Source organism: Fusarium phalaenopsidis (genome assembly GCF_050370095.1).
Source record: "Fusarium phalaenopsidis strain FUZ10S chromosome Unknown contig_32282, whole genome shotgun sequence".
In the NCBI taxonomy this organism is placed as follows: Eukaryota; Fungi; Ascomycota; class Sordariomycetes; order Hypocreales; family Nectriaceae; genus Fusarium; species Fusarium phalaenopsidis.
The window spans coordinates 743,430-769,216 of NW_028145415.1; the positions used below are offsets into that span (position 1 = coordinate 743,430).

Sequence of the window (25,787 nt, forward strand, 5' to 3'; positions counted from 1 at the left end):
CGTCGTCTAACGGACCTTGCATGAACCACCACCGGCCTCTCTTGACCCTAGAAACCGGCTTGTCAATGACAAATGTGTGCCCAGGGGAGACAAAGGCTAGCATACGCACCGGCATCGCACTTGACCTTTCTCTCATGGCATCGAACGCAGGCGCTACTGTTGGGCTTTCGCTTCTTGGTAAAGGATGTCGGGTCAACCTGCACAAGATTGATGGCCAACATATTTGCATTGAACTGGATGATTGAAAGACAGGCAGCACACGCTTCCAGGCCTCTGGTGTGCTATCCAACGCGCTCAAGCGCTGAGGGAGTTGAGTATCCTGGCTGCCCGGTTACATCAAAGCACGCCATTGCACTTGGCGATGACGGCCCAGCTACGATGGGGCAATTCATTGTGGTGATTGACAAATATGACACTAGCCTCCTTGGCAACAGATGACGGCCAGCAGTACAGCAATGCTTGGAGATAAGGGCTTTTTGCTACGAGATGTTCAAGTGGGTCGGACTGCTGCCTTCGGCGATGCCATTCTGGGTAAGTAACGTTAAGTCGCTCGCCGGTTTCTTATTACCATGGCATCTCCGCTGGCCAAGGCTTTGGGAAGCAATGGGGTCTTGAACCCGACTTGGGCATTGCCGACCACAGCCAGTAGATCAAGGGCTCTCTCTCTCTCTTGTATGTTGAGAGCATTAATTAAACGTCATTGAACAATCTGTTCTTCTGCGGCTGTGTGATTCGACCGTAACGCCTCGCAAGTACCCTCCATAAGTGCCTTTCATCATGACAACCATCGAGTCGGCCCCATTCTCGGAAACAGGCCCCTCCCGAGAGAACTCAAGGGACGGCAGCAAGCTTGATATTATTGTCGTCGGTGCAGGCCTTGGCGGTCTCCTCGCCGCCATCGGCCTTGCACTCGACGACCATCGAGTGACAGTACTCGAACAAGCAGCAAGCTTTGGAGAGGTTGGTGCCGGTATGCGCATTCCGCCTAATTGCTTCAAGATCCTTCGCCGATGGGGTGTCGATATGACATATCTCAAAAAGACGCATTCCAATGGGAACCGTTTCCTACGATACGACAGCGGCGCGTTGTTGGCCGATATGCCGCATGGAGTTCCGGAACTGGATTTCGGCGGAAGCTACTTAATGGTGCACCGAGCAGACTATCATTCCGTCCTGCTGCAGAGAGCCTTGGCCCTCGGCGTTTGTGTAAAAGGCGGATGTCGCGTGGAAGGTTATGACTGGAATGCCCCGGCGGCGATTGTGCAGGGTGGCGATAAGGTAACAGGCGACCTCCTCGTCATCGCAGATGGTAAGACTGTCAATTAGAATCGCCAGGAGGGTTGACTAGACTGATGGAAACTTGCAGGTGTTCAAAGCAGCGCGCGAGCCGAGTTTCAAGGACACCCACTACCGCCAACTGATACTGGTGATGTCGTGTACCGCATACTGATTCCTGGCCAAGTCTTACTCGCAGATCCAGAGATGCGCAGTCTCATCTCTGACCCGTGGGTGACGTCCTGGTGTGGCCCGGAAGCGCATGTAATCGGATACCCTGTGAGAGGAGGCGAAGTCTACAATGTAGTCCTTTGCTGCTCTGAAAAGTCGATGCAAGACTCGCCTTTCCAGCTCGGGGAGACTAAGCTTGTCATCTCGGATAACTCGGAGCTTCGACGACGTTTCTCGGGGTGGGAGCCACGGGTGGAAAAACTGATTGAAAATTCGGGAAAGGTTTGGCAGACCCGTCTCAGACGTTCTAGCACCGGATTATCGAGCTCACTCTAACCTTGTTGATATAGGACTTTCTGAAGTGGCGTCTCTACGACTTGGATCTCGTGGACAACTGGGTTCACCCAAGTTCCAAGGCCGTTCTACTCGGCGACGCAGTTCACCCAATGCTGCCATACATGTCATCTGGAGCGGCAATGGCTTGCGAGGATGCAGCAGTACTCCGCAAGGTGCTATCTGGCAAGTCCATCTCCAAGCTCAGTGAGGCTCTCGCAACCTACCAGAGTCTGCGCCAACCAAGAGCCTCCAAGGTCCAGAAAGCGGGACGAACGCTTCAAGATGCATATCATCTACCTGACGGCGAGGCGCAGCAGGAGCGGGACGTATGGATCACCAAGGATGATGAAAGGAACCCGATATTCTGGGGACACAAAGCTAGAAGAGATTGGCTGTTTGGACACGATGCAGAGGACATATAGGAGAGACCAAGGCTGGGGCCGTATCAAAACTGCGTTGAGTTGAAACGTTAATGAGAGCTTTCTTTGAGTGAATACAAGCTACAAAGCGGTGATTCTCGTGCAAGCTGGGACAGATGCAGAGATGGAACTCGGAGTTGGCCATGGCCCTACAGACTATGACTAAATTAGCTACAGAGTTTGCAGGAGCCATCTCTGGATAGGTAGCTACTTAACAGAAGAGGCCGCTGTTAGCCTTTACTGCTTCCTAAGAGGTGTCGGCGCTGAAATCATGACGGGTCCTCAAGAGCCCCTTGCACCTATGTCTCGGCGATACTACTTTAGTAAGGTCTTTGAACGGAAACCCCCCACTTGAAAGTTTGAGTCAGTAGCAAAGACAACTGTCAGCATTCATGCTACCGCTGTTCTCAATGACGTGCACAGCTTAAACCTACCCAGCTCCCAGCTTTCTCCAGTCCTCGCTACTTCGGCATCTTCAAGACTTCTGATATCATTCAAGCCACCCAAGCACATCATCTTCATCATGGCTGACTTTGCACGTTACTCGACTGGGCCATCAGCCGAGTGGCTCCGGTTCGAGAAAACCTGGAAACGACCTGAGGCTATTCCCACTATCACGATTCGAGAAGCCCGCGATCAGGCAAATAATAAGACCGCGAAGCTATTTGCTAATATCTTAGGACGACCAGGTAAGTAATCAAGTTTTATTGACTACGATATTGCATCATCTTTTTTCAAAAGAATCAAGTTAACCAAGCATATCTTAGATACTGGTCTCGAAGACACGGATTTTGATATCCCTACCACAAACGGCGTCAAAATCCCCATACGCCTTTACCGGCCCTTCAAAGAGGACTCGGGCAGCTACCATGAGAGCCCAGCCCTCTATATATCTTTCCACGGCGGTGGATACCATTTCGGAAGCCTAGAGACGGAAGACCCTCATTGTCGGCAAATCGCACTGAACACTGGTTTTTCAGTTCTGAATATCAACTATCGACATACTCCTGACTGGAAATTTCCTGCTCCCGTCGATGACAGCTGGACAGCGTTCCAATGGGCTGCGCAGAAAGGACCTGAGTACGGCATCGACCCGGAAAAGATATTCGTCGGGGGTGTCAGTGCGGGTGCCAACCTCGCAATCTCTGTAGCTCTGCGAGCTCTGAGAGATGATTCTCTTCCCAGCGTCAAGGGGCTCGTTCTTGGCACTCCATCTACCGTTCATCCGGATCACTTCCCAGCCGAGCTTCTTAAAGGTGGACAGAGCTCCCTTGAGCTGTACAAAGATGCAGCGTTTATCAACGTCCAGAAACTCCGAAACCTCATTGATCTTTACCGCCCGGATCCCACAGATCCATCGTTTTCGCCGCTACTACGACCTATGTCTAACTTTGTTAGCTTATGTCCGGTATCGTTTCATATCGCCGGGCTTGATCCACTCCGCGATGAAGGGCTTCTGCTGGAGGAAAAGATGCAGACAGCTGGGTAAGTCACATCGGCCAGCCAGAAGATAAAAAGACGAAATAGTATGAGCCATAATGCTGACTCGGTTGGCTTTTCAGGGTTCAAACCACCTTGCACGTTTACCCAGGAGTTCCCCATGCGTTCATGTCCCTACCAACGCTTCCTTCAGCTAAGAGGTGGCGGCAAGGGATGCAGGATGACCTAAAGACATGGTTCGGGCAGTTATTCAAAAACTAATAGAGGTGCATGAAGTTCAAAAGCAACATCAAACATTTACATTCCATGAGTTCCACCACTCACATGGATTCTAGCACCCGTCACATAGTCGCTCGCAGCACTGGCTAGAAACACTGTGACCCCCTTGAAATCGCTGGGCTTGCCCCATCTTCCGGCAGGGATTGTCTTGAGTATCCTAGTGCTTGCTTCCTCATCTCCAAAGCTACGGTCAGACATGGGAGTGTGTATCCAACTGGTCGTTCTGGTCAGTCTTGAGGGTCACCAGTAAAACCCTTCCACTCGGGATGGAGACTTACCCAGGACAGAGCACATTGGCTTGGATGTTGTAGATTGCTAGCTCGTTTGCTAGCGAGTTCGTTAGCTGTCCTACTGCCGCCTTAACAGGGCCATATACTGAGAATCTCGTCATGGCCCTCTCGGCTGCGATCGAAGAAACGTTGATAATCTTGCCCCCTTGCCCACGTTCAGCCATGTGCCGTCCAACCAGCTGCGACAGTACGTATACAGCGTGATAGTGAATTTGAACAACCTGAAATCTCGACATTAGTGCTGCTTAGAGCTGATCGGCACTGCTATCGTCAGGATTACTCACCAACTCGCGATGGACGTCAGTCTCTGTGAGCACCGGTACGAAGCCACCACTGATCCCTGCAACATTGCATAAAATGTCAACCGAGCGCTGGTCACGATTCAAAATGCCGTCAAGTGTCTTGCGGATCGCGTCCGACCTGGCTAGATCGCATTCATACACATCCACCCGTCGCCCTGTGTCTGCCCTAAGCTGCTCGGCAACTGGCGAGACCTCACCGGGGATCTGGATTATAATTATGTCGGCTCCAGCTTCGGCCAGACCTCTGGCCATTCCACTCCCAATCCCGCCATTACCGCCCGTGACGAGGGCTGTCTTGCCTGTGAGGTTGAAAAGCAAAGGTGTTGATATGGTTTCTCCATGGCAAGTACTGGGAACCGGAGGAAACTCGTCGTCTGGGGAGAAGAAGGCCATTATCGAGAGAGGTTTAATCCGTAGTCGATGCTAGTGAGAGAGCAACCTCCTACTTCTCAAGTCCTTAAATAGCCACACTTTGCGTTGGCCCGTCGGCGATACTAATTCTGGCTTAGTCTTGAAACAGGACATGTAGGGGCTTGGATTACCCCATTATTCTTACTATCTATAAAGGCCTCACTCTAAATAGCAGAATAAGATAGGTGAAAGTCTTAGGTATTTACATCGCCTATATATAATAAATAAACTATTATCTCCCTCAACCTGAGCAGAAAGGCTCACGCCGCAGCTTATTTAACGGTCGTAAACCTCAAAGTTGGCCGAGTTTAAAAGCGCAATACCCTTACTCCTCCACGTGTCACTCTCAACTGTGTTGGTCACGTTTCCTTCATAGAGAAAGTTTCTTGGGGCAACATGACCCTTGGCCTCTTGGTATATGGGCCACTGGGGAATAGGCTTGCCCAAACTGGGGACGGCCTTCTCCCGCCCTTTCCAACCGTTGGGGTTACCAGTCGCAACAAACTTGATCCAGTCGCTTGCCATCAACCGCGAAAGTTCTCTATATGACTTGGCAAGCCCTTGAAACGGCGGGGTGCGAACTGGAGGGTAGCCTGTGCCCTCAAGATTGAGCATGGCAAAAGCCACTTCAACAAAATGTGTGGCTCCATCTAGGTAGGTTGCCCAAGACGGAATGGCGTTAAATCGAAAAGAGTAGACTGGCAAGTTGTGTTTTGCCCAAGTCTCGGCTGCCAGTCGACGCGGGGCTACCATCATGACGTCCCCGTAGTATGTGGCGGTTCTCCGATACTGCTTGCCATTTGACGCCGGGGGGATCCAGTCGGCGGCGAGGTTGGGTAAGATCTGATCCCGGCTCTTCTCAGGGTATGCTTTCAGAATCTTCTGTGCAAAACTTTTGCTGATTGGGGGAGATGAGTTCTCGATTGCCTTCTGGAACTCGTCCGTAGTATTGATGCCTTTTGGTGAAAAGCTGGTTCCTTCATCTGTGTTAGCCCCAACGATGATTGGGACCTTCACGAAATGCCCGTCAGCGAGTTGTTTAGATGAGTGACGGACCACAAAGTCGCCATCAATCTTGGGCGTCCATCCACCAGAAAGAGCTGTGGTGTTGAGCACGGCATTCAAGTCCTTGAAGGGAAGACCCCGTAAACATTTGACGGTATCGCAGCCGGTCTTTTCCAGAAGTAGCTTGTATGAGGCCTCGGCCAGAATCGTCTGGGAACTAAGTGCCAACGGAGTTCCACTTTCCATAATGGCGGCACGGAACAAGCCATCATCTCGGCCATTGTAAGCCAGAATCTGCGCTCCTACAGATGCAGCACCGGCGCTCTGGCCCCAAATCGTAACCTTGGATGGGTCACCGCCGAATGCAGCAATGTTTTCATGAATCCAGCGAAGGGAGAGTCTCTGGTCGCGCAGGCCCATGTTGGAGTCGCCCTGCTGGAAGAACTCGGCCGAGTTAAGGAAACCCCAGGCACTGAGGCGATAGTTGATGCTGACTGCAACAATCGGGTGTCCAATCTTCACAGATTGCTTCACGATGAAAGACAGGTTGTATCGGAGGTCGACACCACTGCCCTGGACGTAGCCTCCGCCATGGATCCAGACAGCCACGGGGAGCTGCTTCTTTTCGTATCCTGAAGGTCGAATGACATTCAAGTAAAGACAATCCTACCTTAAATTTAGTCATCAGTTCTCCCGGCTATGGGTTTTAAACTCACCTCACTTGTATTATAACCAATTTGCGAGGGCTAGAGATATCAGTATGATGTAGCCGGAATAGGTCCCAATAACTTACTCCATAACCGACACAAGCAGGCGAGTACTTCAAAGCATCACGGTTCCCCTTCCAAGTTTCATGATAGGACCTAGGATTGCGGAATCTAAGATCGCCAACCGGTGCTTGGGCATAAGGGATGCCAAGGAAGAAGTCTTGGTCATACTCTGGAGAATGAGCTCCTTGATAGCTTCCATTCTTGATGGTGGCCACAGGCGTTGTGCTATGGGGCTTATGAAAGGGACCAGCCGCAACTTGTGCCAGCGACTGGGCTAGGACAAAGACACCGAAAGCCAGAGACTTCATGGTGATGGCAGTAGTTGCGAGCCTGTATGTCTTGGTCGATCAGTAAGGCGACGGACGAACACAGCGCCATTTTAACGTCTAGCTAGGCAGTCGAAATCCGGGGTCAGTTTAATTTCTGCTAAATATTTACCCAACCCCAGAACAAATGAGTCGATCTAACCTTTTATCCTGGATGTCCGAGACCGAGGTAACATCGTCACCCCGCAATATCAAGGATGGCGATGCGGAGAAACTGACCATCTGCGGGGACACTGACCCTCACTTCGCGAATGACAATGATCCCATACACTTACCGAACGGTCTAGCTTGCTTCGACTCGTGCTAAAACATGAGTTCGGCTGGATAATTATTGCCGAATGCGATTTCACCTGCCATCTCATACCCAGCCAGTTTTCAACCTCGGACAAAACATTGATACACTCAGACGCATTCTTGAGAATCATTTCTTGTTCACTAGCTAGGACGTACTAAACATAATCTTACTCAACCTGCTTCTCATGTCTTCGCTGATCAGCGCTGATGTAGTAGACGCCCTTTCGTGCAGAGATGAGCGGATCCTTGGACGATGTGATACCCTTGACACCGCCCCTCTCCGGAACCGGACTGAATGCGATCTGTTGCTGTCTGGCGGCGTTGTCATCCGAGACCTTGTTGATCTCGAGCTTACCAACAGGAACGAAGGTGGTGCTCTTGTATGGCTTTGTGGCATCGTCCAGAACGTCGTGGGGGTCTGCGATATGTGCCTGGATCGTGAAGACGATGGGCTTGCCCGGGAATCGTTGATGCAAGTCATCCTCCAGGTAGCTCTTTGGAAGGTTCTCCAGGAACTTCTTGTCCTCGTCTGTCTTCTGGGGGTAGAGATGGTCCCCGTCTGCGGGAATGAGGCGATACCGCACGTTGGTGACCTTGCCGTCCTTGTTGGTCAGGACGTGTGTGTTGGGTTCGTAGTACGTGATAGTACCATAGTTGTGGGGGTTTGGCTTCTCGGCCGACACGAATTCCCTGGCGGATTCGTGGCCAGGCTGACCGAGAAAGGCATTGAACGCAGCCCCAACCTGCTTCAGGATCTCCTTCTCCTTGGTAGCATCACGGCCCTCCTCGAGGGCCTTCTTGAGCGCGGCTTCGGCCTGTCCAACAGCCCCAAAGAGCTTCAGGAAGGCCAAGAAGCCCTCACCGTCGTTGGTGGCGAATCCATTGAAGGTGTGGGCGATCAGGTCGGTGTAAGTGTCACAGTCAACCTGAAAACGGACAGCGATACCCTTAGGGGTGGCGCCGTTGTCCACGTCGGCAATGTGAGGGATACCACCACCGACAGAAAAGCGAGCGACGACAGGGGTTGAGGGGTTGTTGAAGTGAGGAGCAATGGAAAGTGTCTTGGCCTCCTTGGTTGGTGTGAATTTACCCTCAACAAGAAGACCCTTGGCATGAGCTGCGTACAGGAGTGAGACCGAGATCAACATCAAAGGTTCTGAGGTACATACTGGTGCGATAGCCAGGATGCTTGCCGAAAATCGCCTGCATGGCATTCACCAAGTCCTTTGGGAGTCTGCCCTTTGTTGTGCCATCTGCACTACCGTTGGAGGGGGCATCTTGAGTGGAAGACATTGCGAGGGACTAGACTCGGTCAAAATGAGTGCTTGGTAGGTAGGAATAGTTTGAACAGTTTGTGAATTATGGAAGAACAAGACGACTTTATCAAGTCGAGGCTGACGCAGTGAGATTGCCCAGGTGAGAACACAATCGAGCACGACATTCCTCAAGGTTCCATCACATTTTGCCTTATCAGAGAGTAAGCGGTTCTAGAGTGGTCGCCGCCAAGAGACAGCCAGCCATTCCGATGCATATCGGCGATCACGGGCTTCTGTTAGCCATTCGCTAGCTCCGGTGCACAGCCTCCCATCTGCTCTTTCAACTATCAAGACGACTATCTCAACTGCCCACGCAAAGAGACTCTTTTCTCCCTTGCAGAAACATAGCGTGAGGGGATATATTCTCGACCAGCCCATTGTCCTGACCGATGCTGCAGAAGGAAAAACAGCTCCGACCTCAATGCACGTCACTGCAAGCTTCGAATCTCGTGGCTGTCGATGGATACTAGCGGTGTGATATGGTGCGTGGTACGAATGTGTCAATCTCGGGGCTGAGTAGGTTGTGCAACAGTGACATCAGATGTGGTTGGCGCTGTATTACAGGGGGGACTTGAAAATACGAGCACGAGCTGAAACAGGCAGAAGACGAGTTCAAGGCACGCTGACCATATCGACTGCCGTGATTGGGGAATGGTCTATAGGGTGCGGCAAGGCTTTCGCCAAGAAGCAAACTTGCAAGCTTGTGAAAAGGCAGGTTTCCATTGCGCGAGCGCTAACAGGTCCAGAGGTCGAGGTCTAGAGCCTCACGTAAGTCACCGCCAACGGGTGTGATACCGTTGTGGCGGCTTAGGCGCACCGACACACGCATCGAGTGTGGTGTGGAATGTGAAGACCGGCTGTTACCTTGCGGGCATGTCTCCTCTTGGGTTGGAATGCAGCGTTATTGGCAATAGTTTGTTTGTCTTCGGACGAGATACCAAGACCGGTCAAGCATGATGGGGCCTGCAGCAGAAGAAGGCCTCGTCTCTGAAGACTTATCAGTTCCTCAACTCAACTGAGACTGTTGAGACGACTAATGCCAACTAACGGCCGTCCGGTGCGGCACTACCCGCTGCCCTAGTGTTTGGTGGAGCGTGTTCACTGAGACATTGCTAGGCTAGGCCAGGGTCAACAGCCAGCCACATTCACAATGTATGGCAAAAGATGACCAAATGCGCCTCTCGAATTCGCTCACGTCAGTTCCTTGGCTGTTTCCCCGCACAAGGGCATGTCACCATTGCGGCAGTCACCTCCACAAAACGCGTGTACAGGGCGACGAACCAACGATGAGACAGACAATGTTGTACAGGTCCATTTCAGCCGCACTACGACTTCAGGATGGACCTTGTTCATCTTCATGTGTTATCCTGCAGCGAGCGGATTCCCGCCAGATTAAGCTGGGTGCATCTTCAAGTGGCTGGCTGTCTGGCGGGGAAGCGGACGACGTGCAGAGCCGAAGGCATGTCTGCATTAGAAGCCGCGTGTTTCCTGGGCCTTTTTTTGTTGTTGTCGCGGATCAAAGAATCCAGACTTGCTTGGCTACTGCTACTGAGACGAGACCGGAGCTCAACATACAGCGTTGTGCGACCGTCACAGCCGTCGGTTGAGGAAGGTCGTGATGATACCCACAATGTCCACAGTCCAGCTGGGAGACGAGTGGCAAGGTGAATGAGTAGTATATAACGACTACAAATGTCTAGACTTTCGACTCCTCATCACGCTCTCTCTACATCCTCACCATACCTTCTCCCTCATTCTATCAACCAATACTGCTCCTTCACCATGTCTGCCGCCGTCCACAAGCCCCTCCCACCTCGCTCCCAGTTGGACAAGATCCTCAAGGGCAAGGTGAGGAACGATGTCGAGAAGGAAGACCTGCAGGTCTTTGACAAGGGTGTGTTCATGAACGAGCTCTTGCGAATTGGCATTGCCCTCGAGACCACCAAGCAGGGTGTTCTCAAGGGCGGTCTCGTTGCCAATGAAGGTATCAAGAAGGGAACCTTCAAGGGCACGCAGCTTGCCATGACCGAGATGTACAAGATCATTGAAGAAGCGTATGTTGATCCTCAGCACCGTCATCGACAGAGCCTAGCTAACCGAGCTTGAGTGCTGCGGCTCACTATGATGCCCGAGGCTTTGAGCCCATCTTCCCCATTGAGAGAGATCTCACGACCAAGCAGCAGATCTACCAGTGGACTGATGGATCCGACGGTTACCCTCCTCATCTTAAGGACCTCCCTGATGATGAGAAGGATGACCAGACCAACAACCCAGAGGAACAGCCCAGGAGTGAGGGTGTCGGCAAGATCTTTGACTACAACAAGACGCAATTCGTGAGAAACATTGCAAAGGCCGTCGGCTTCCTCATCCCCAAGGAGATCGAGGCCGAGGGCACGCCGTACGCTGGCCCAACTCTCGCCGACTGCGAGCAGTGGAACCGAGATCACCAGAGCCCGGCCACCGACATCATGAAGGGCCGCAACATCGGTGAGCACCAGGATTGGTACTCGGATGCCCGATTTGCTCAGCAGCACTTGAGTGGTGTCAACCCTTCAACCATCGAGACCGCTCCCAAGGACAAGATCCAGGAGTACATTTCCCAAGCTGAAAAGCAGGGCGCTGATGGTATCAAGAAGATCTTGTCGAGCGGCAAGGACATTCTCATTCAGGATTACTCGTACTTCCGAAAGGCCACGGGTCTCAAGGATGAAGAGACCTTTATCAACGTTGTCCCCATCCTCAACGAGCAGAACGTACCCATCGGAAAGGCAGAGCGATACGCTTGTGCTCCGATTGTCATCTTCCAGTTGCACGAGGACGGAAGGCTTCACCCACTTGCCATCACCATCGACTACAAGGGCTCTCTCGACAAGTCTGTCACCATCTTCAACAAGAGACTGACCCCCGATGACAACAACGTCGACGAGAAGGAGGACTGGCCATGGCGATACGCCAAGACCTGCGCCCAGACTGCCGACTGGGCTAGACACGAGATTGCTACTCATCTCGTCGACACGCACATGGTTGAGGAGGCCATCATCGTCGCCACCAACCGAACCATTCCCGAGGGCCATCTCCTCTACGAGGTCCTCAGCCCTCACTGGTTCAGAACCCTAGCCCTCAACTCTGCCGCCCGCACACTCCTGGTCCCAGCCGTCATCGCCAGAATCTCGGGCTTTGGCCCCACGTGGAACCCCGTGGACCCCGACAAGTCCAAGTACCGAGCCTTCAAGCTCGTCGACTACTCATACAAGAACTTCAACTTTGTGGACAAGTACATCCCTAACGACCTCAAGAAGCGCGGCTTCGACATTGAGAAGGAGAAGTACGAGAAGTACCGCAACTACCCGTACGCCTATGACATGTACCTGCTCTGGGGCGTCATTCGCGAGTTCGTCCAGTCGGTGCTTGAGACTAAGTACAAGTGTGACGCCGACGTGAAGAACGACAAGTACATTCTTCCCTGGTGCCAGGAGATCCAGAGCCAGAACGGTGGTCAAGTCACCTCGTTCCCCACTATCAAGACTGTTGACGAGCTCATCGACGCTGTCACCATGTGCATCCACATCGCGTCTCCCCAGCACACCGCTGTCAACTATCTCCAGGACTACTACTACAGCTTCGTCCCCGCCAAGCCTCCGGCGCTCTGCACCGCCCTGCCCGGTGACCTCCAGACCCTCCAGGGCTACACGGAGGCAGATCTCACCAAGGCCCTCCCCATCGGCACCGAAGGTCCCAAGTGGAAGGACTGGCTTCTGGCGGCCCAGCTCCCCGAGCTGCTGAGCTTCAAGGTCGATGACCGGTACAACCTCCTCACGTACGCCAAGTCGCTGTACAACGTCAACAAGGCCCGAAACATCGGGGACAACCCAGAGTTCAACGCTGCTGCCATCAAGGACGCGGCCAAGACCCTCTACAGTCGTCTAAATGATCTTTCTGAGATTTTCCAGATCATTTCGCTGGCTCAGACCAAGGGAAATGTCGAGTACCCGGTCCTGGAGCCATCAACGACTGCCATCTCCATCTTAATCTAAGAGGATCAGTGAGGTTACAGCGGGATGGTCTACTTGCCAAAGTCATGAATGTAGTGGTACTGAGAGAGGTAGTCAAAAAACTTCAATATTACAGTGTTGTGCCATCTCCCAAGTCCTAAGTGTAACCCTTGCCAGCTACGTATAGTAACGTGCATAATAAGCATGCGGATCAGACAAGCATGCGGATCAAAAATCCCTCACCCTACTATATTTCTATTTGATCGAGTTATTCTCAACTACCTAAAATGCCACGGTTAAATTAAGAGTCTAATATTCTTCTTGCACTTTAGGCCTATTAGAATAACCCTAAATTAAGTTTTTAATATGCCGCGAAAACCTATAAAGTCTCTTATATTATACTTTATCGCCGGTAATATAATATATCTATGCATTGCGATTAAATCCCTAAATTATATAAACTATTTAATCTAGAGGAATAGATTATTATTTAGTTTATTTTTGACCTAGATTTATAAGGATTTCCCTTATAACTCTAACGTGTATGATAAGCTTATGTCCCAGACAAGCATATGTCCCATTAATATTTACACCTTAAATCGCAATTTTAAAAAAGCTCTTATAAAACCAAGCTAAGCCTAAAATAGCTAGAATTAAAACTTTAGTTATTTTATATAATAAGCTACTTATAATAATTTTTATATATTTTTAGAAAAATCTTAGTAAGCTAGTATTTAAAAAGTCTATTTACACTGTGTAATAAGCTATTTCTCTATAAAGAAGCTTTTCTAAAAGTCTATTAAAATTATATATAGTTAATATAATAGTTAAATACCTAAAACAGCTTTTTTTAAGTTTGTAGCTATCTTAAAGCTATTTTTATTAAGCTTAGAAATCTGTACTTTTAGTGCACAGTATACTTGAGACACATGCTTATCTGAGACACATGCTTATCAAGTACGTTATAGTATTAAAGAAATAGCTAATTAATTACTTATTAACTATGACGCGCTACCTATTAGTAAGCGCTAGGCCTCTAACTTTATTAAGTAATATAAAGAGCTTAAGACCTTTTTTTTTATAGATATAACTATTAAAAAGCTAAATATAAAGATCTAATTATTATTTATAATTAGTTTAAGCTTATAAAGAATATAATTATAAAATATAATATTACTTTTACTAATATCTATAACTTTAATAAGATTAGCTTTATAATAAGTATTATTATAAGTAGAATAGTTATTATAAGTAGAGAAAGATATAAAAGATTAAAATTAATTTAGCCTAAAAACTAAGAATAGATTATTATAATTTATGCGATTAATACAAAAGGTTAAATAATCCCGCTGTTTATTATAGGTACGGGCTAGTGTGACGATCGTGTGTTTCCCAAGGGATAAACCGGTTATGCAGGGTTTATATTAGCAGAGAGTGCTAGGCGTAGTCTAAGCAATAATTATAAGTTACGTCTAGTAATATGCTTAAAGGTATTAAGTGTAACTAAGTTATATTAATAGCTAAGGTAGCTAATATATAAGGAAGTATAATGAGTATGTTTTATATACTTAGTCTAGCTTATGATTTGTGAGTTGAGGCTCACGGTGAGTCGTAATCTAGATCGTAAGTCCTACCTTGAGGCTTATAGTACGTACTATTAGTAGTGTAAGTCGCAGGGTACTCGCCGGTTATGGTGGGCTATATGTGACTCCGGCGCTTGTTATAACTAGTGCCGTGATATAATATCCCCTCTCTATTGGTTTTGTCCTTAAGACCACTTTCTGCGGCTATATCCCAAGGTATATAACTTAGTTTTATACTTATTCCTCCTTTCCTACTAATATTATATTAGACTCTAAGGCCACGCGTAACTAAAAGGCCTAAGCCCTTCTTATTAAAAATACTAGTTTTTTAATTATACCTTATAGTTATTATAAACCGCGATAGCTAAAATACTAGGCAAAAGAGGGTTATAAGTATTATGCCTAGTATACTCAATGTGGTTAGAAGTATAATAGCTATGGTATTACTCTTCTTTCTAGTATATTTTTTTTATTCTTCCTTGCGGTATTTTCTAACTTCTAAGGTAGCTAATCGCTTAGTATAAGAAAAATATTATTTAGAGTAAGAGGAAGAGGTAGCGGAGTCGGAGTTAATTTCCTTATAGTAGTAAGTGAATAAATGGCTTAATTATTTAATATATCTTTATTATTAGAAGCGTTAGCTAATTAAGTATAAGGCAGAGATGCTTTATCGGAATATTAAGATACTAGATAAGTTAGAGGCTATAGAGAATATAAAATCTTTTATAGTAGCTAAAGCGTAGCTAGTTAGTACTATAGATATTATTAATTAGGATGACCTCTTTATGCCTATTATTATTAATAAAAATTCTTTAATAATTACTATATACTAATAAGGTATTCTAGGGGTTTTTATATATTTTCTAAGTCTAGGTAATCCTTTTATTTAATAAAGTATATTATTTTATTATTAATTTTATTTATATTAAGGATAGCTTTTATAATATATTCTTTTAGTCTATTAACTTTTATATCTAGTTCTTTATTTATTTTTACCTAGATAGTATCTTATATTAATTTAAGTAATAAAATATAAAAAATTAAATAAAGCTTAACCTTAAGTAGTAAGTCTAGTTTATAATTATATTTTAAGATTTTTTACTTAATTTTATATAATCTAATATATTTATAGTTAAGTTTTTTATTTTATTATTTAGTTTTAATATTTTTTATTATAAGATAAATTATATTTCTCTCTAAGAGGATTAATCCCTTAATTTTTTTTTATTAGTATATATTATTATTTTATTTTTAATAAATTTAAGTTTTATTTTTATTTCTTTATATAGGTTTTATAATTAGTTATTAGTAAGAATTGCCTTAGGGTTAATAATAGCGTCTCGGGATTATTAGTAAATATCTAGTATAAATCTAAAATTAATATATATTAATATAACCTTAGTGCTTTTATTAGTTACTATATTATAGGCTAGCTAAGCAGCTAGTAGCTTTTTAACCTAATTAGTTTATTTATAGTTAATATAGCAATAAAGGTATTATTCTAGTATTTAGTTTATGCGTTTTATTTATCTATTAGTCTCCTTATAGTAAGCGGTGGAGAGTTTATAGTTAATTCCTAAATATCTTATAAGGCTCTATTAGAATTTTAATGCGAATAGTAGTCCTTAGTTTATAATAATCTCAAGTAGTATTTTATATATTTTAATAATATAAAAATAAAAGAAATAAGTAAATTTTTTTACTATTATTAATTCTTTATAGGGTATAAAATAAGAAAATTTCATAAATCTATTTATAATAATAAGAATATTATTAATATATATAATAAGCGAGTGCACTAAATAAGCAAGTATATTAAAAATCTCTACCTTAAAGATAAAAATCACTATAAAAACACTATAAACCATTTAATTAATTAAAACTACTAGCTATACTCTTCCCCTAATATCTTAATTACTACCTAATAAGTCCTTACATTATAGCCAGGCTTACCGCAGACACCACAACGCCAAACACCTAATCACGCCGACCTCCCTTAACCACCACTTCTCGACGATTTAGCCACTACCTACGCATCAACATCCATCTGATCAATTGCTTGCCTTCCTTCCTCTACCGTTATTACCCCTCTTTTCTATAGTCGGGTTCTTTTTGCCCTCCGGCGCCGGCTTAGTATCTCATTTGCCTCTCGAAGGTCTTTATTCTTAGCGGTTAATAAGGCTACCCGATGCATAACTGCCTTTGTCCCCTTTGCAAGAGACTATAGAGCTTCTAAAATTGACTCTGGGGAGCTACTCTGATGCCTTCTAATTCGTCTTTCAAGGTATTCAGACTAAGATCTAGCCTTAAGCACGGTCTTTGGGGTCCTTAAGGCCCAAGGGGTCAACGGTTTAGCTGCCTCCTCAACCGGCATTGGCGTACATAGCTATATATTAAGCTTTGAGATCACATTTTCCGCATTAAGAGGAATAAGCCTAGCTCCTCTAAAAGCCCCCTTGATATTTCGTTCTATTATAGTGGCTTAAAATGCGGCGTAGAAGGCCAGAAAGAACTTAGTCTTTGAAACATGGGTTATAAAGTATCTGATTAGATGCTTTATTTCTTAACTATAAGCACTCTTAAGCACGCTAAAGCACCCAACATTAAGGGGCTAAAATAAATAAAAGGAATAAGGTAGCATATAAAGCCTAATAATTTTATTCTCCTTATAATATCTCTTAAATTTAATAAAGTAATAACTTTTATAGCTATCGAGGATTAAGAGATAATAGATACTAATTAATTAATTAGTTATGCACCGGTTAAAGTGCTTAAGCTACTTAAGACTAGTCTTATTATTAGTCTAGCTATTTTAGGTCGTCGTAATAGCTTAATCGCCCGGGAGGTTGCTTTCTCGGTACTAGTTGGCGAGATGATATTGGCCCGCACCGATAATAAACGGCGGGATCGGCCAGCCTTCCGCATTAATCGCCTAAATAACTATAATCCATTCTCGGTTTCTAGGCTGCACTGCTTTTGGCTTTTCATGCCTTTCTGTGCCTATGATGACCATTCCGCTTATAATTATGCCTATAAGAAAGCTAGTCTTATTAATATTATAGATATTATCTAATTAGATGCTATACTTCGCGATTATATTCGCCATAAGCTGAAACTAATCGCGGATAATAGTTAGATCTTTGCACTTAGCTCTTTAGTAGTTATATTTGCGAAAAAAACGCGTCTTAAGGTCTAGGTATCGCTTAACGAAGTTTAAAGCCTAGCGCATGCCAACTAGTGATGCATCGCGGTCGGCAAGCAATTAATTAGCTATTTCTTTTATACCATATAGCCAGGGGGGAAATCCTCGCGAATCTAGGTTAAGAATAAACTAAATAATAATTTATTTCTCTAGATCTAATAGTTTGCGTGATTTCGGGATAGTATCGCGTTGAGATTGTATGCCATTGTGCCGATGACGTAAGGCATAGTAGTTAACCTGGTAAAGCCTTGTAGTTTATTATAGTTTTAAATCTGGGTTATTTTAAAGGGCCTAAAGTATAAGAAGTAATCTAGCTTCTTTATTTAATTGAGATATCTCTAGTTATGAGGAATTAATTAATTAAATGGTGATGATATTAGATAAGGGATTTTTAGTGCACTCGCTTATCTAGTGCACTCGCTTATTATATATATTATAGAAGTTTCTAATAGCTAGTTCTTCTAATAGGGGTAGTTTAGTAATAAAATCCATAGTAATTAAGTCTTATAGTTATTATATAACTAGGAGTAGTTATAGCTTTCTATATAGTTTATAGTATTATGCCTTAGTCTTTGCGTAGAGGTTATATTAATTAGTAATAGTTAAAATAATTTTCTTTATATTAGGAAAAATAAATATTATTTTAACTTATTCTAGGGTTTTATTAATTCCTTAGTGCTTATATAATAGGTAGCTATATATTTCGCGTATAAGGTTATATTATAATTCCTTTAGTATTTATTACTTATTTATCTTTTTATTATTTAAGAGGTATTAGTTATACTCTAGGATCTTTATAAATAATAAATTACCCTATTTTATTATATAGGTTATCACGATGATTTATTATATAAGGTATCTTTCTTATATAAATTATAAGAGTTATTTCTTTATCTTAGTTTTTCTTATATCTAGGTCAAGGCATTAACTAATAGCATTAACTCTACTATTCTTTATTCTTTTAATATAGATAATAATATAATTAAATTCTAAGAGGTATTTAATATATTAGAGTTATTATCTACTAAGTTCTTATATTTTCGCGAAGTAAGTAATATTCTTATAATCTATATATACCTTAATTTAGTATTAGCTTCTTAAGAGATAATACCTAAATTCTTTAAAGGTATTAATAATTATAAGGAATTCTTTATTATAAATAAGGTAGTTTAGTTTTACTCTATATAACTTATAAGAGTAGAATGCAATTAGGTATAAGAATCCTTTATTATCTTATTGCCTAATTTAGGCGCCTAGGGTGAAGTCTAAGGCATCGGTTTTAAGTTTAATTAGTTGAGATAAGTTAAATATCTTAAGTACTAGTTCGCTTAAAATGAGTTTTTTAATCTTATTAAAGGCATCCTTGGCCTTATTTCTAAATACAAAGGTCTTATCTTTCTTTATAAGTTTTATTAATAGTATAGCTATCTATCTAAAAGCTTTAAGGAATTTATAATAGTAATTAGTAAATCTAAGGAAAGCTTATACTTCTTTGATATTAATTAGTTCTTTTTAGTCTTTTACCGCTAAGACCTTCTTAGGGTCTATGTATATCTTATTATAGGAGATAATATATCTAAGGAATTCCACTTCTAAGGCATAGAATTTACTTTTCTTAGGCTCTATTAATAACTTAGCATCTTATAGTATTTATAGTACCTTATAGATATATTTTATATATTTTTCTTTTATTTTAGAGAAGATAAGGATATTATCTAGGTAATATATAATAAATATATTTAGATATTCTCATAGTATATTATTAATTATTTATTAAAATACTATAGGTATATTAATAAGTCTAAAGGGCATAATAAGGTACTTAAATAATTTATACTTAGTATAAAAAGCAGTTTTCTATTTATATCTTTTTTTAATTTAAATAAGGTTATAAGCTCCTTTAAGGTTAAGTATTATAAAATACTTTATATTAAAAAGCCAATCCTTTAATTTATTAATAAGAAGTAATAGTATATAATCTTTAATTATAATAGTATTAAGTATCTTAAAGTTAATATAAAGCTAGAGCTTTTTATTTTTCTTTAGAATAAATATAATAAGATATCTAATAAATAACTTACTTTCCCTAATATATCCTTTCTATATTAATATATATAATAAGTAAGTAAAATAAATAAGTAAGTAAAATACTTTCTTTAACCTTTAAAATAAAAATCGCTATAAAAATATAATAAACTATCTAATTAATTAAAACTTATCGCTATACTCTTCCCCAGACGTCTCAATCACTACCTAATAGGTCCTTGCATTATGGCCAGGCTTGCCGTAGATACTATAATGCCAAACCCCCGGTCGCGCCGACCTCCCTTGACCACCACTCCGCGATGATTTAGCCACTACCTACGCATTAACATCCATTTAATTAATTGCCTACCTTCCTTTATCCAGAGTTATCTTACCTCTTTTCTATAGGCGGGTCCTTTTTGCCCTCCGCCGCCGGCTTAGTATCTCATTCGCCTATTAAAGGTCTTAGACCTTAGACCTTAATAAGGCATTCTTATATATTATTGCCTTTATTCCTTTTAAAAGAGACTTTAGGGCTTCTAGAATTAACTTAAGGGAGCTACTTTAATGCCTTCTGATTTATCTTTTAAGGTATTTAGACTAAGACCTGGCCTTAAGGACGGTCTTTGGGGTCTTTAAGACCTAAGGGTTAGAGGGGCTAGCCTCCTCCTTAACCGGCGTTAGAGTCTATAGCTGCATATTAAGCTTTGAGACTATACTTTCCGGGTCAAGAGGAATAAGCCCGGCTCCTTTAAAACCTCTCTTAATATTTCTTTTTATCATAGTGGCTTAATATGCGGTATAAAAGGCCAGAAAGAACTTAGTCTTTAAAACGTGGGTTATAGAGTATCTAATTAGATGCTTTATTTCTTGACCGTAAGCCTTTTTAAGTAGCCCAAAGCACCCGACGTTAAGAGGCTAAAGCAGATGAGATAAATAAGGTAGTATATAAAGCGTGATAATATTGTTCTCCTCGTAATATATCTCAAAGTCGGCCAAGTGGTGGCTTTTATGCCTATCGAGGATTAAAAGACGATAGGGACTAGTTGATCGGTTGGTTATGTGCCGATTGAAGTGCTTTAGCCACTCGAGACCTATCTCGTTATCGGTCTAGCCATTTTCAGACGTCGCAATAGCCTAATCGCCCGGGAGGTTGCTTTCTTGGTACTAATTGGCGAGGTGATATTGGCCCGTAACCACGATGAACGGCTGGATAGCCCGGCCTTCCGCATTGATCGCCTGAATGACTGTAACCCATTCCTGGTCTCCAGGCTATACTAATTTCAGTCTTCTACGCCTTTCTAAGCCTATAATAACTATTTCGCTCTGAATTAGGCCTATTATAAAGCTAGTCTTATTAAAGTTATAGATATTACCTAGGGTAATATTATATTTCGCGATTATATTCTCTATAAGCTTAAATTAATCGCAAATAATAGCTAGATCTTCGCATTTAGCTCTCTAATAATTATATTTATAAAAAAAATATATCTTAAGCTCTTAGTATCGCTTAATAAAGTTAGAAGCTTAGCGCTTGCCGATAGGTGGCGCGTCGTAGTTAATGAGTAATTAATTAGCTATTTCTTTAATACCACGTAGTCGCGGGGGAAATCCTCGCGAATCTAGGTCGAGAATGAACTAAATAATGATCTATTCCTTTAAATCAGATAGTTTCCGTGACTTTGGTATAGTATTATATAGAGAAAGAATGCCTTATTGCCGGCGCTATAGCATTATAGGACTAACTTTATAGATCTTTATGGCGTATTAGAGAGATAATTTTAGGTTATTTTAAAGGGCTTAAAGAGTAAGAAGGATATTAGCTTCTTTATTTGACTGTGATATACTGGGTGGTTAGGAATTAATTAATTAAATAGAGATAATATTAGTTAAGGGATTTTTATTTTACTCGCTTGTCTGTTTTACTTGCTTATTATATATATTATATAACTTATATAATTATCCTTTATTATTATTATTTTTATCCTCTTTAATATTTATATTTTATTTTTATAAGTAGAGAGGTATCTTATATTTATCTTTACTTAATTTTTTTATTTCTTTTAGTAAAAGTTTAAGATCTTATATTATATTTTAAGTTATTATTTACTATAAAAGGTATCTTATTATTAAAAAAGAGCACTTAGCTAGTCTTTTAATTAAAATATAAGTTAAATTATTATAACTATAGGTACCTAAGTATAAGATTATATTACTTATTTAGTATAATATTAAATAAAATACCTTAGTTTTTTCTTTTAATAAAAACTTTAAGGTAATTAATCTCGCTATTAATAATACTATTATTATAGTCAAAAGGGGTTCCTTCTAGGTTAATAACTAAGTAAGGCGTTTATTTATACCTCTATAGTAGCCTAAGTCTATTTGCTATTATTAGGTTAAAGTAGTTCTACTTAGCTTTACTATCTATTAAAGTATTTAATTATTTTCCTTTAACTTATACTTTTAGTTCTAGGCATTATCGCCTATATACTCTGGTAGTAGAGTAGAGGGCCTTCTAGGGTAATATATTCCCTTGCTTATCTACCTATCGCCCTATATTAAATAGGGTACCTAGTTTTTTAATATTACTAGAGTATAGCTAGTATAATTAAATTTATATTCGCTATTTACGCAGGCGTTATAATTATATATATCATTCTAGCTATATAGCTAGTCCTAGTGCTATTATTCTTATTTAGCTCCTAGGTCTTCTTTATTTTCCTAGCTAATTATTTTCTATTAGTTCTTAATCTTATAAGTAATTTATTTTTTCTCCTAAGTAGCATAATAGAGTTTTAAAAAATATTACGCATTTATAATATTAATAAATTCATATTAATATATTACTTTATACCCTTTTATTTTATATTATAAGTAAGGTTTATTATTTAGTTAATATAATAATAAAATAAGAAAGTAATTTTATCTTTATTTCTCCTCTTAGTAGGTTTTATACTAATAGTATTAATATAATATTTAAGAGATACTAATATATTCCTAGTATATTAGGTATATCCTTATATTATCTCATAAATTAAAAGGTACTTCTAGATATTAAGGGTTTTTAGCTAATTCCTAGTAGTAGGCTTAAATATAAATTTCTTACTTATCTAATATTTCTATATATTCTTATATAATCTAGATATACCTTTCCCTTAGGCTATTTTAATACTTATTATTATTTTTATTATATAATTAGGGGTAGTTTTTTTCCTCTTATAGTTCTTTATTACTCTTCTAGGGCTTCCTAGAGCGCTCCTAGCGTAGTTCTCTCTATAGTTTCTAGGCCTTATGCTTAAACTTAGTTTAATTAATATTATTACTACTTATTTTAATAATCTAATTATTACGTAGTAATCTACTATATTAGTCTATTTTTTATTATTTATAGATTTCATTATATTCCCATAATGCCTTAATCTAGTATCAGGGGCATAGGGTATGGTTATACCGCGCGGGGTTATCTTATTAGTAGTCCCTTTAGTAGACTATAGCGGGCACTAGAAGTTGTTTCTTTTCTTTATATCTTATAATTTATTTCTTATAGTTAAATCCTTCTATAGCGGCTTCTTAGAAGTTAGTTTATTTATTTAAGGGTTATTATACTAAAGGGGATATTATAGGTTCTTTAATTTTAGGTTTAGCGCGTCTAGTCACGGTGATAGTATGCTATAATATTAGGTTGCTTAGTTATTATCTTTCCTTATTAAGCTCTAGGAGTAGTTTCTATCCCATATGTTTTATAATATATAAGCGGTTAGTTTTTTAAGGTTTAATTAATTTATAGAGTTATTTCTTCGTGATATTATTAATTATATAATTACCTTTCACTTATTTTTCTAAGAGGTATACTTAGCTATATAGTATCTCTAGCTTATCTAATTAGATGCTAGTTTTATTATATCCTTATCGAGCTATTCTAAGTATTTTAATAATATAAATAGCCATCTAGGGTTTAGTATTTACCTAGGTAGGTCTTATTTATTTCTTACCTTCTAGGAGGGGCTATTATAGCTTTAGTTAATAGCGCCCTTCTTTTATATCTTATTATTTCTTTTGGTATTTATTAGCCCTATAGCCCTTCTTATAGTAGTAATAATATTTAATATCCTTATTATCTTTCTAGGCTACTCTAAGTTTTATAGGTCCCGCGTGGGTTTTATAAGAGGTATTACCCCTAGTCTATTCTTACCTTTAAGATTAATTAATATTATTCTTATTACCTTAAATTTATTTTTTATTAGATTTCTTTATATATTATTTAAACTATTAGTTATTAATCTTAATAATTATATTAATATAATCCTAGAGGTTATTAGGTTTTTTTATTTTATAGAGTTTATCCTTAATCTTATCTTTAAGTCCTTTATAGAAAGCAATCTAAAGGGCACTTATTCCCTAGTTAAAAAATAAGGTAATTTATATAAACTTAGCTATATAAGTTAAGGCGGCCTTTATTTATTATAAGTTCTTAAGTTTTTATATAGCCTATTATTTTTTATTAATAATCCTAAAGTTATATTTAATTATTTCTTTAAAGTTTTTATATTTAGCAAAAAAGAATTATATTTCCTCGGTGGGTTTATTCCTAAGAAAGTCATATAGCTTAGGTTTAAACTAAGTAAGTATATTACCTATGAGGTATCTATTAGCATATAAGACCTTGCTTTTAGCACTAGCTATCCTAGTAGGAAAGTATTATTAATATACTCTAAGGGATATAAGGAATATCCTAATATATATAGCCTATCTATTAAATAGTTCTAGGTCCTTAGGTTTAATGATTTCGCTAATATCTTTATAGGTAGTATTAGCGGCGGTATATTTAAATGTTAGGTTGCCGAGATCGTGAACCTGCTATTATACTAGGTTATTTTGCTAAGCTTAGAGCATAGTGAGTCGGTCGATCTGGTTCTGTTATTTGTTAATTATTTGCTAGTATTACTACTATTGCTATTCCATGGCTTAGCGGAAATATTCCTATATATCATTTATTAATGCCTCTATACTGGCTAATTATTTCTAAGTGATCCTAGCGTTATTATATGCGCCGTCTAGGAGGTTATTATGCTAGATACTTAGGTGGTTATACTTATTTCTAAGTTTGCGGACCTTATCCTCGTGTGAGGCCGGGACGATATATTCTTCGCTATCGTTATCAATGTCTATTAGGATATTAGGTTCCTCTGGTTTAGTCGCGGGCTATCCTTATTAGGGGGTGATAGGTAGCTTACTGCGAGGGGTAGAAGGAGATCTAGTATTAGGTACTATAGTAATAGTATTACTTAGAGTATATAATATACTACTAAATAAGAGCTATTAATATGTAATAATTATATATTTCCTAAGGGATAAACTAGTTATATAGGGTTTATATTAGTAGAGAGTGCTAGGTATAGTCTAAGTAATAATTATAAGTTATATCTAGTAATATACTTAAAGGTATTAAGTATAACTAAGTTATATTAATAGCTAAGGTAGCTAGTATATAAGGAAGTATAATAAGTGTATTTTATATACTTGGTCTAGCTTACGATTCGTGAGTCGAGGCTCACGGTGAGTCATAATCTAGATCATAAGTCCTACCTCGAGGCTCACGGTATATACCGTTAGCAGCGTAAGTCACAGGGTGCTCGCTGGTTATAGTGGGCCACATGTGACTCTGGCGCTTGTCATAACTGGTGCCGTGACAGCTAGTATTATCTCGCGAATTAGTACTAAGAAAGTAACCTCCTGGGCGATTAGGCTATTGCGATGACCTAAAATGGTTAGACCGATAACGAGATTAGTCTCGAGTGGCTAAAGCACTTCAACCGGTGTATAGCTAGCCGATTAACTAGCCCCTACCGTCTTTTAATCCTCGATAGGCATGAAAGTCACTACTCGCCCGATTTTAAGATATATTGCGAGGAAAACAAAATCATTACGCTCTATATGCCGCCTCATTTATCTTATTTGCTTTAGCCTCTTAATGTTAGGTGCTTTTCTGTGCTTAAGTAGGTATATAGTTAAGAAATCAAGCATTTAATCCGATGCTTGATAATATATGTTTCGAAGACTAAGTTCTTTCTGGCCTTCTATGCCGCGTTTTAGGCTACTATGACGGAAAAGAATATCAAGTTAGCCTTCAGAGGGGCCAGGCTTATTCCTCTTAATCTAGAAATTATAGTCTCGAAGCTTAATGTATAGCTGCGGACTTTAATGCCTGCCGAGGAGGTAGCTAGCCCCTTGACCCCTTGGGTCTCAAAGACGCCAAAGACTATGCTTAAGGCCTAATCTTAGTCTGAATATCTCGATAGACGAATCAGGCGGCATCAAAGTAGCTCCTTAGAGTTAATTCTAGGAGCT

The 25,787-nt window shown here is 40.9% G+C and overlaps 6 protein-coding genes across 6 annotated transcripts; 3 read left to right on the forward strand and 3 right to left on the reverse strand.

Annotated features, from left to right (window-relative positions):
• Positions 1-777: 777 nt before the first annotated feature.
• Positions 778-2,204, forward strand: LRP88_02004 (uncharacterized protein; the record flags this gene model as incomplete). The annotated part of the gene is made up of 3 exons (XM_083238675.1): positions 778-1,309; positions 1,367-1,728; positions 1,797-2,204. 3 exons carry the CDS (start codon positions 778-780, stop codon positions 2,202-2,204), a joined length of 1,302 nt encoding a protein of 433 aa, XP_083105783.1.
• A 520-nt stretch (positions 2,205-2,724) lies between these two features.
• LRP88_02005 (alpha/beta hydrolase) lies at positions 2,725-3,690 on the forward strand (the record flags this gene model as incomplete). Its single annotated transcript, XM_083238676.1, has 2 exons — positions 2,725-2,890; positions 2,969-3,690. 2 exons carry the CDS (start codon positions 2,725-2,727, stop codon positions 3,688-3,690), a joined length of 888 nt encoding a protein of 295 aa, XP_083105784.1.
• Positions 3,691-3,938: 248 nt separating this feature from the next.
• On the reverse strand, positions 3,939-4,905 carry LRP88_02006 (uncharacterized protein; the record flags this gene model as incomplete). The annotated part of the gene is made up of 3 exons (XM_083238677.1): positions 3,939-4,134; positions 4,199-4,431; positions 4,495-4,905. The coding sequence occupies 3 exons, from the start codon at positions 4,903-4,905 to the stop codon at positions 3,939-3,941; spliced, it is 840 nt and encodes a 279-aa protein (XP_083105785.1).
• Positions 4,906-5,199: 294 nt separating this feature from the next.
• LRP88_02007 (Alpha/Beta hydrolase protein) lies at positions 5,200-7,006 on the reverse strand (the record flags this gene model as incomplete). The annotated part of the gene is made up of 3 exons (XM_083238678.1): positions 5,200-6,594; positions 6,645-6,674; positions 6,722-7,006. The coding sequence occupies 3 exons, from the start codon at positions 7,004-7,006 to the stop codon at positions 5,200-5,202; spliced, it is 1,710 nt and encodes a 569-aa protein (XP_083105786.1).
• Positions 7,007-7,485: 479 nt separating this feature from the next.
• LRP88_02008 (catalase-like domain-containing protein) lies at positions 7,486-8,611 on the reverse strand (the record flags this gene model as incomplete). The annotated part of the gene is made up of 2 exons (XM_083238679.1): positions 7,486-8,435; positions 8,488-8,611. 2 exons carry the CDS (start codon positions 8,609-8,611, stop codon positions 7,486-7,488), a joined length of 1,074 nt encoding a protein of 357 aa, XP_083105787.1.
• Positions 8,612-10,416: 1,805 nt separating this feature from the next.
• Positions 10,417-12,668, forward strand: LRP88_02009 (lipoxygenase; the record flags this gene model as incomplete). The annotated part of the gene is made up of 2 exons (XM_083238680.1): positions 10,417-10,688; positions 10,742-12,668. 2 exons carry the CDS (start codon positions 10,417-10,419, stop codon positions 12,666-12,668), a joined length of 2,199 nt encoding a protein of 732 aa, XP_083105788.1.
• Positions 12,669-25,787: the final 13,119 nt, after the last annotated feature.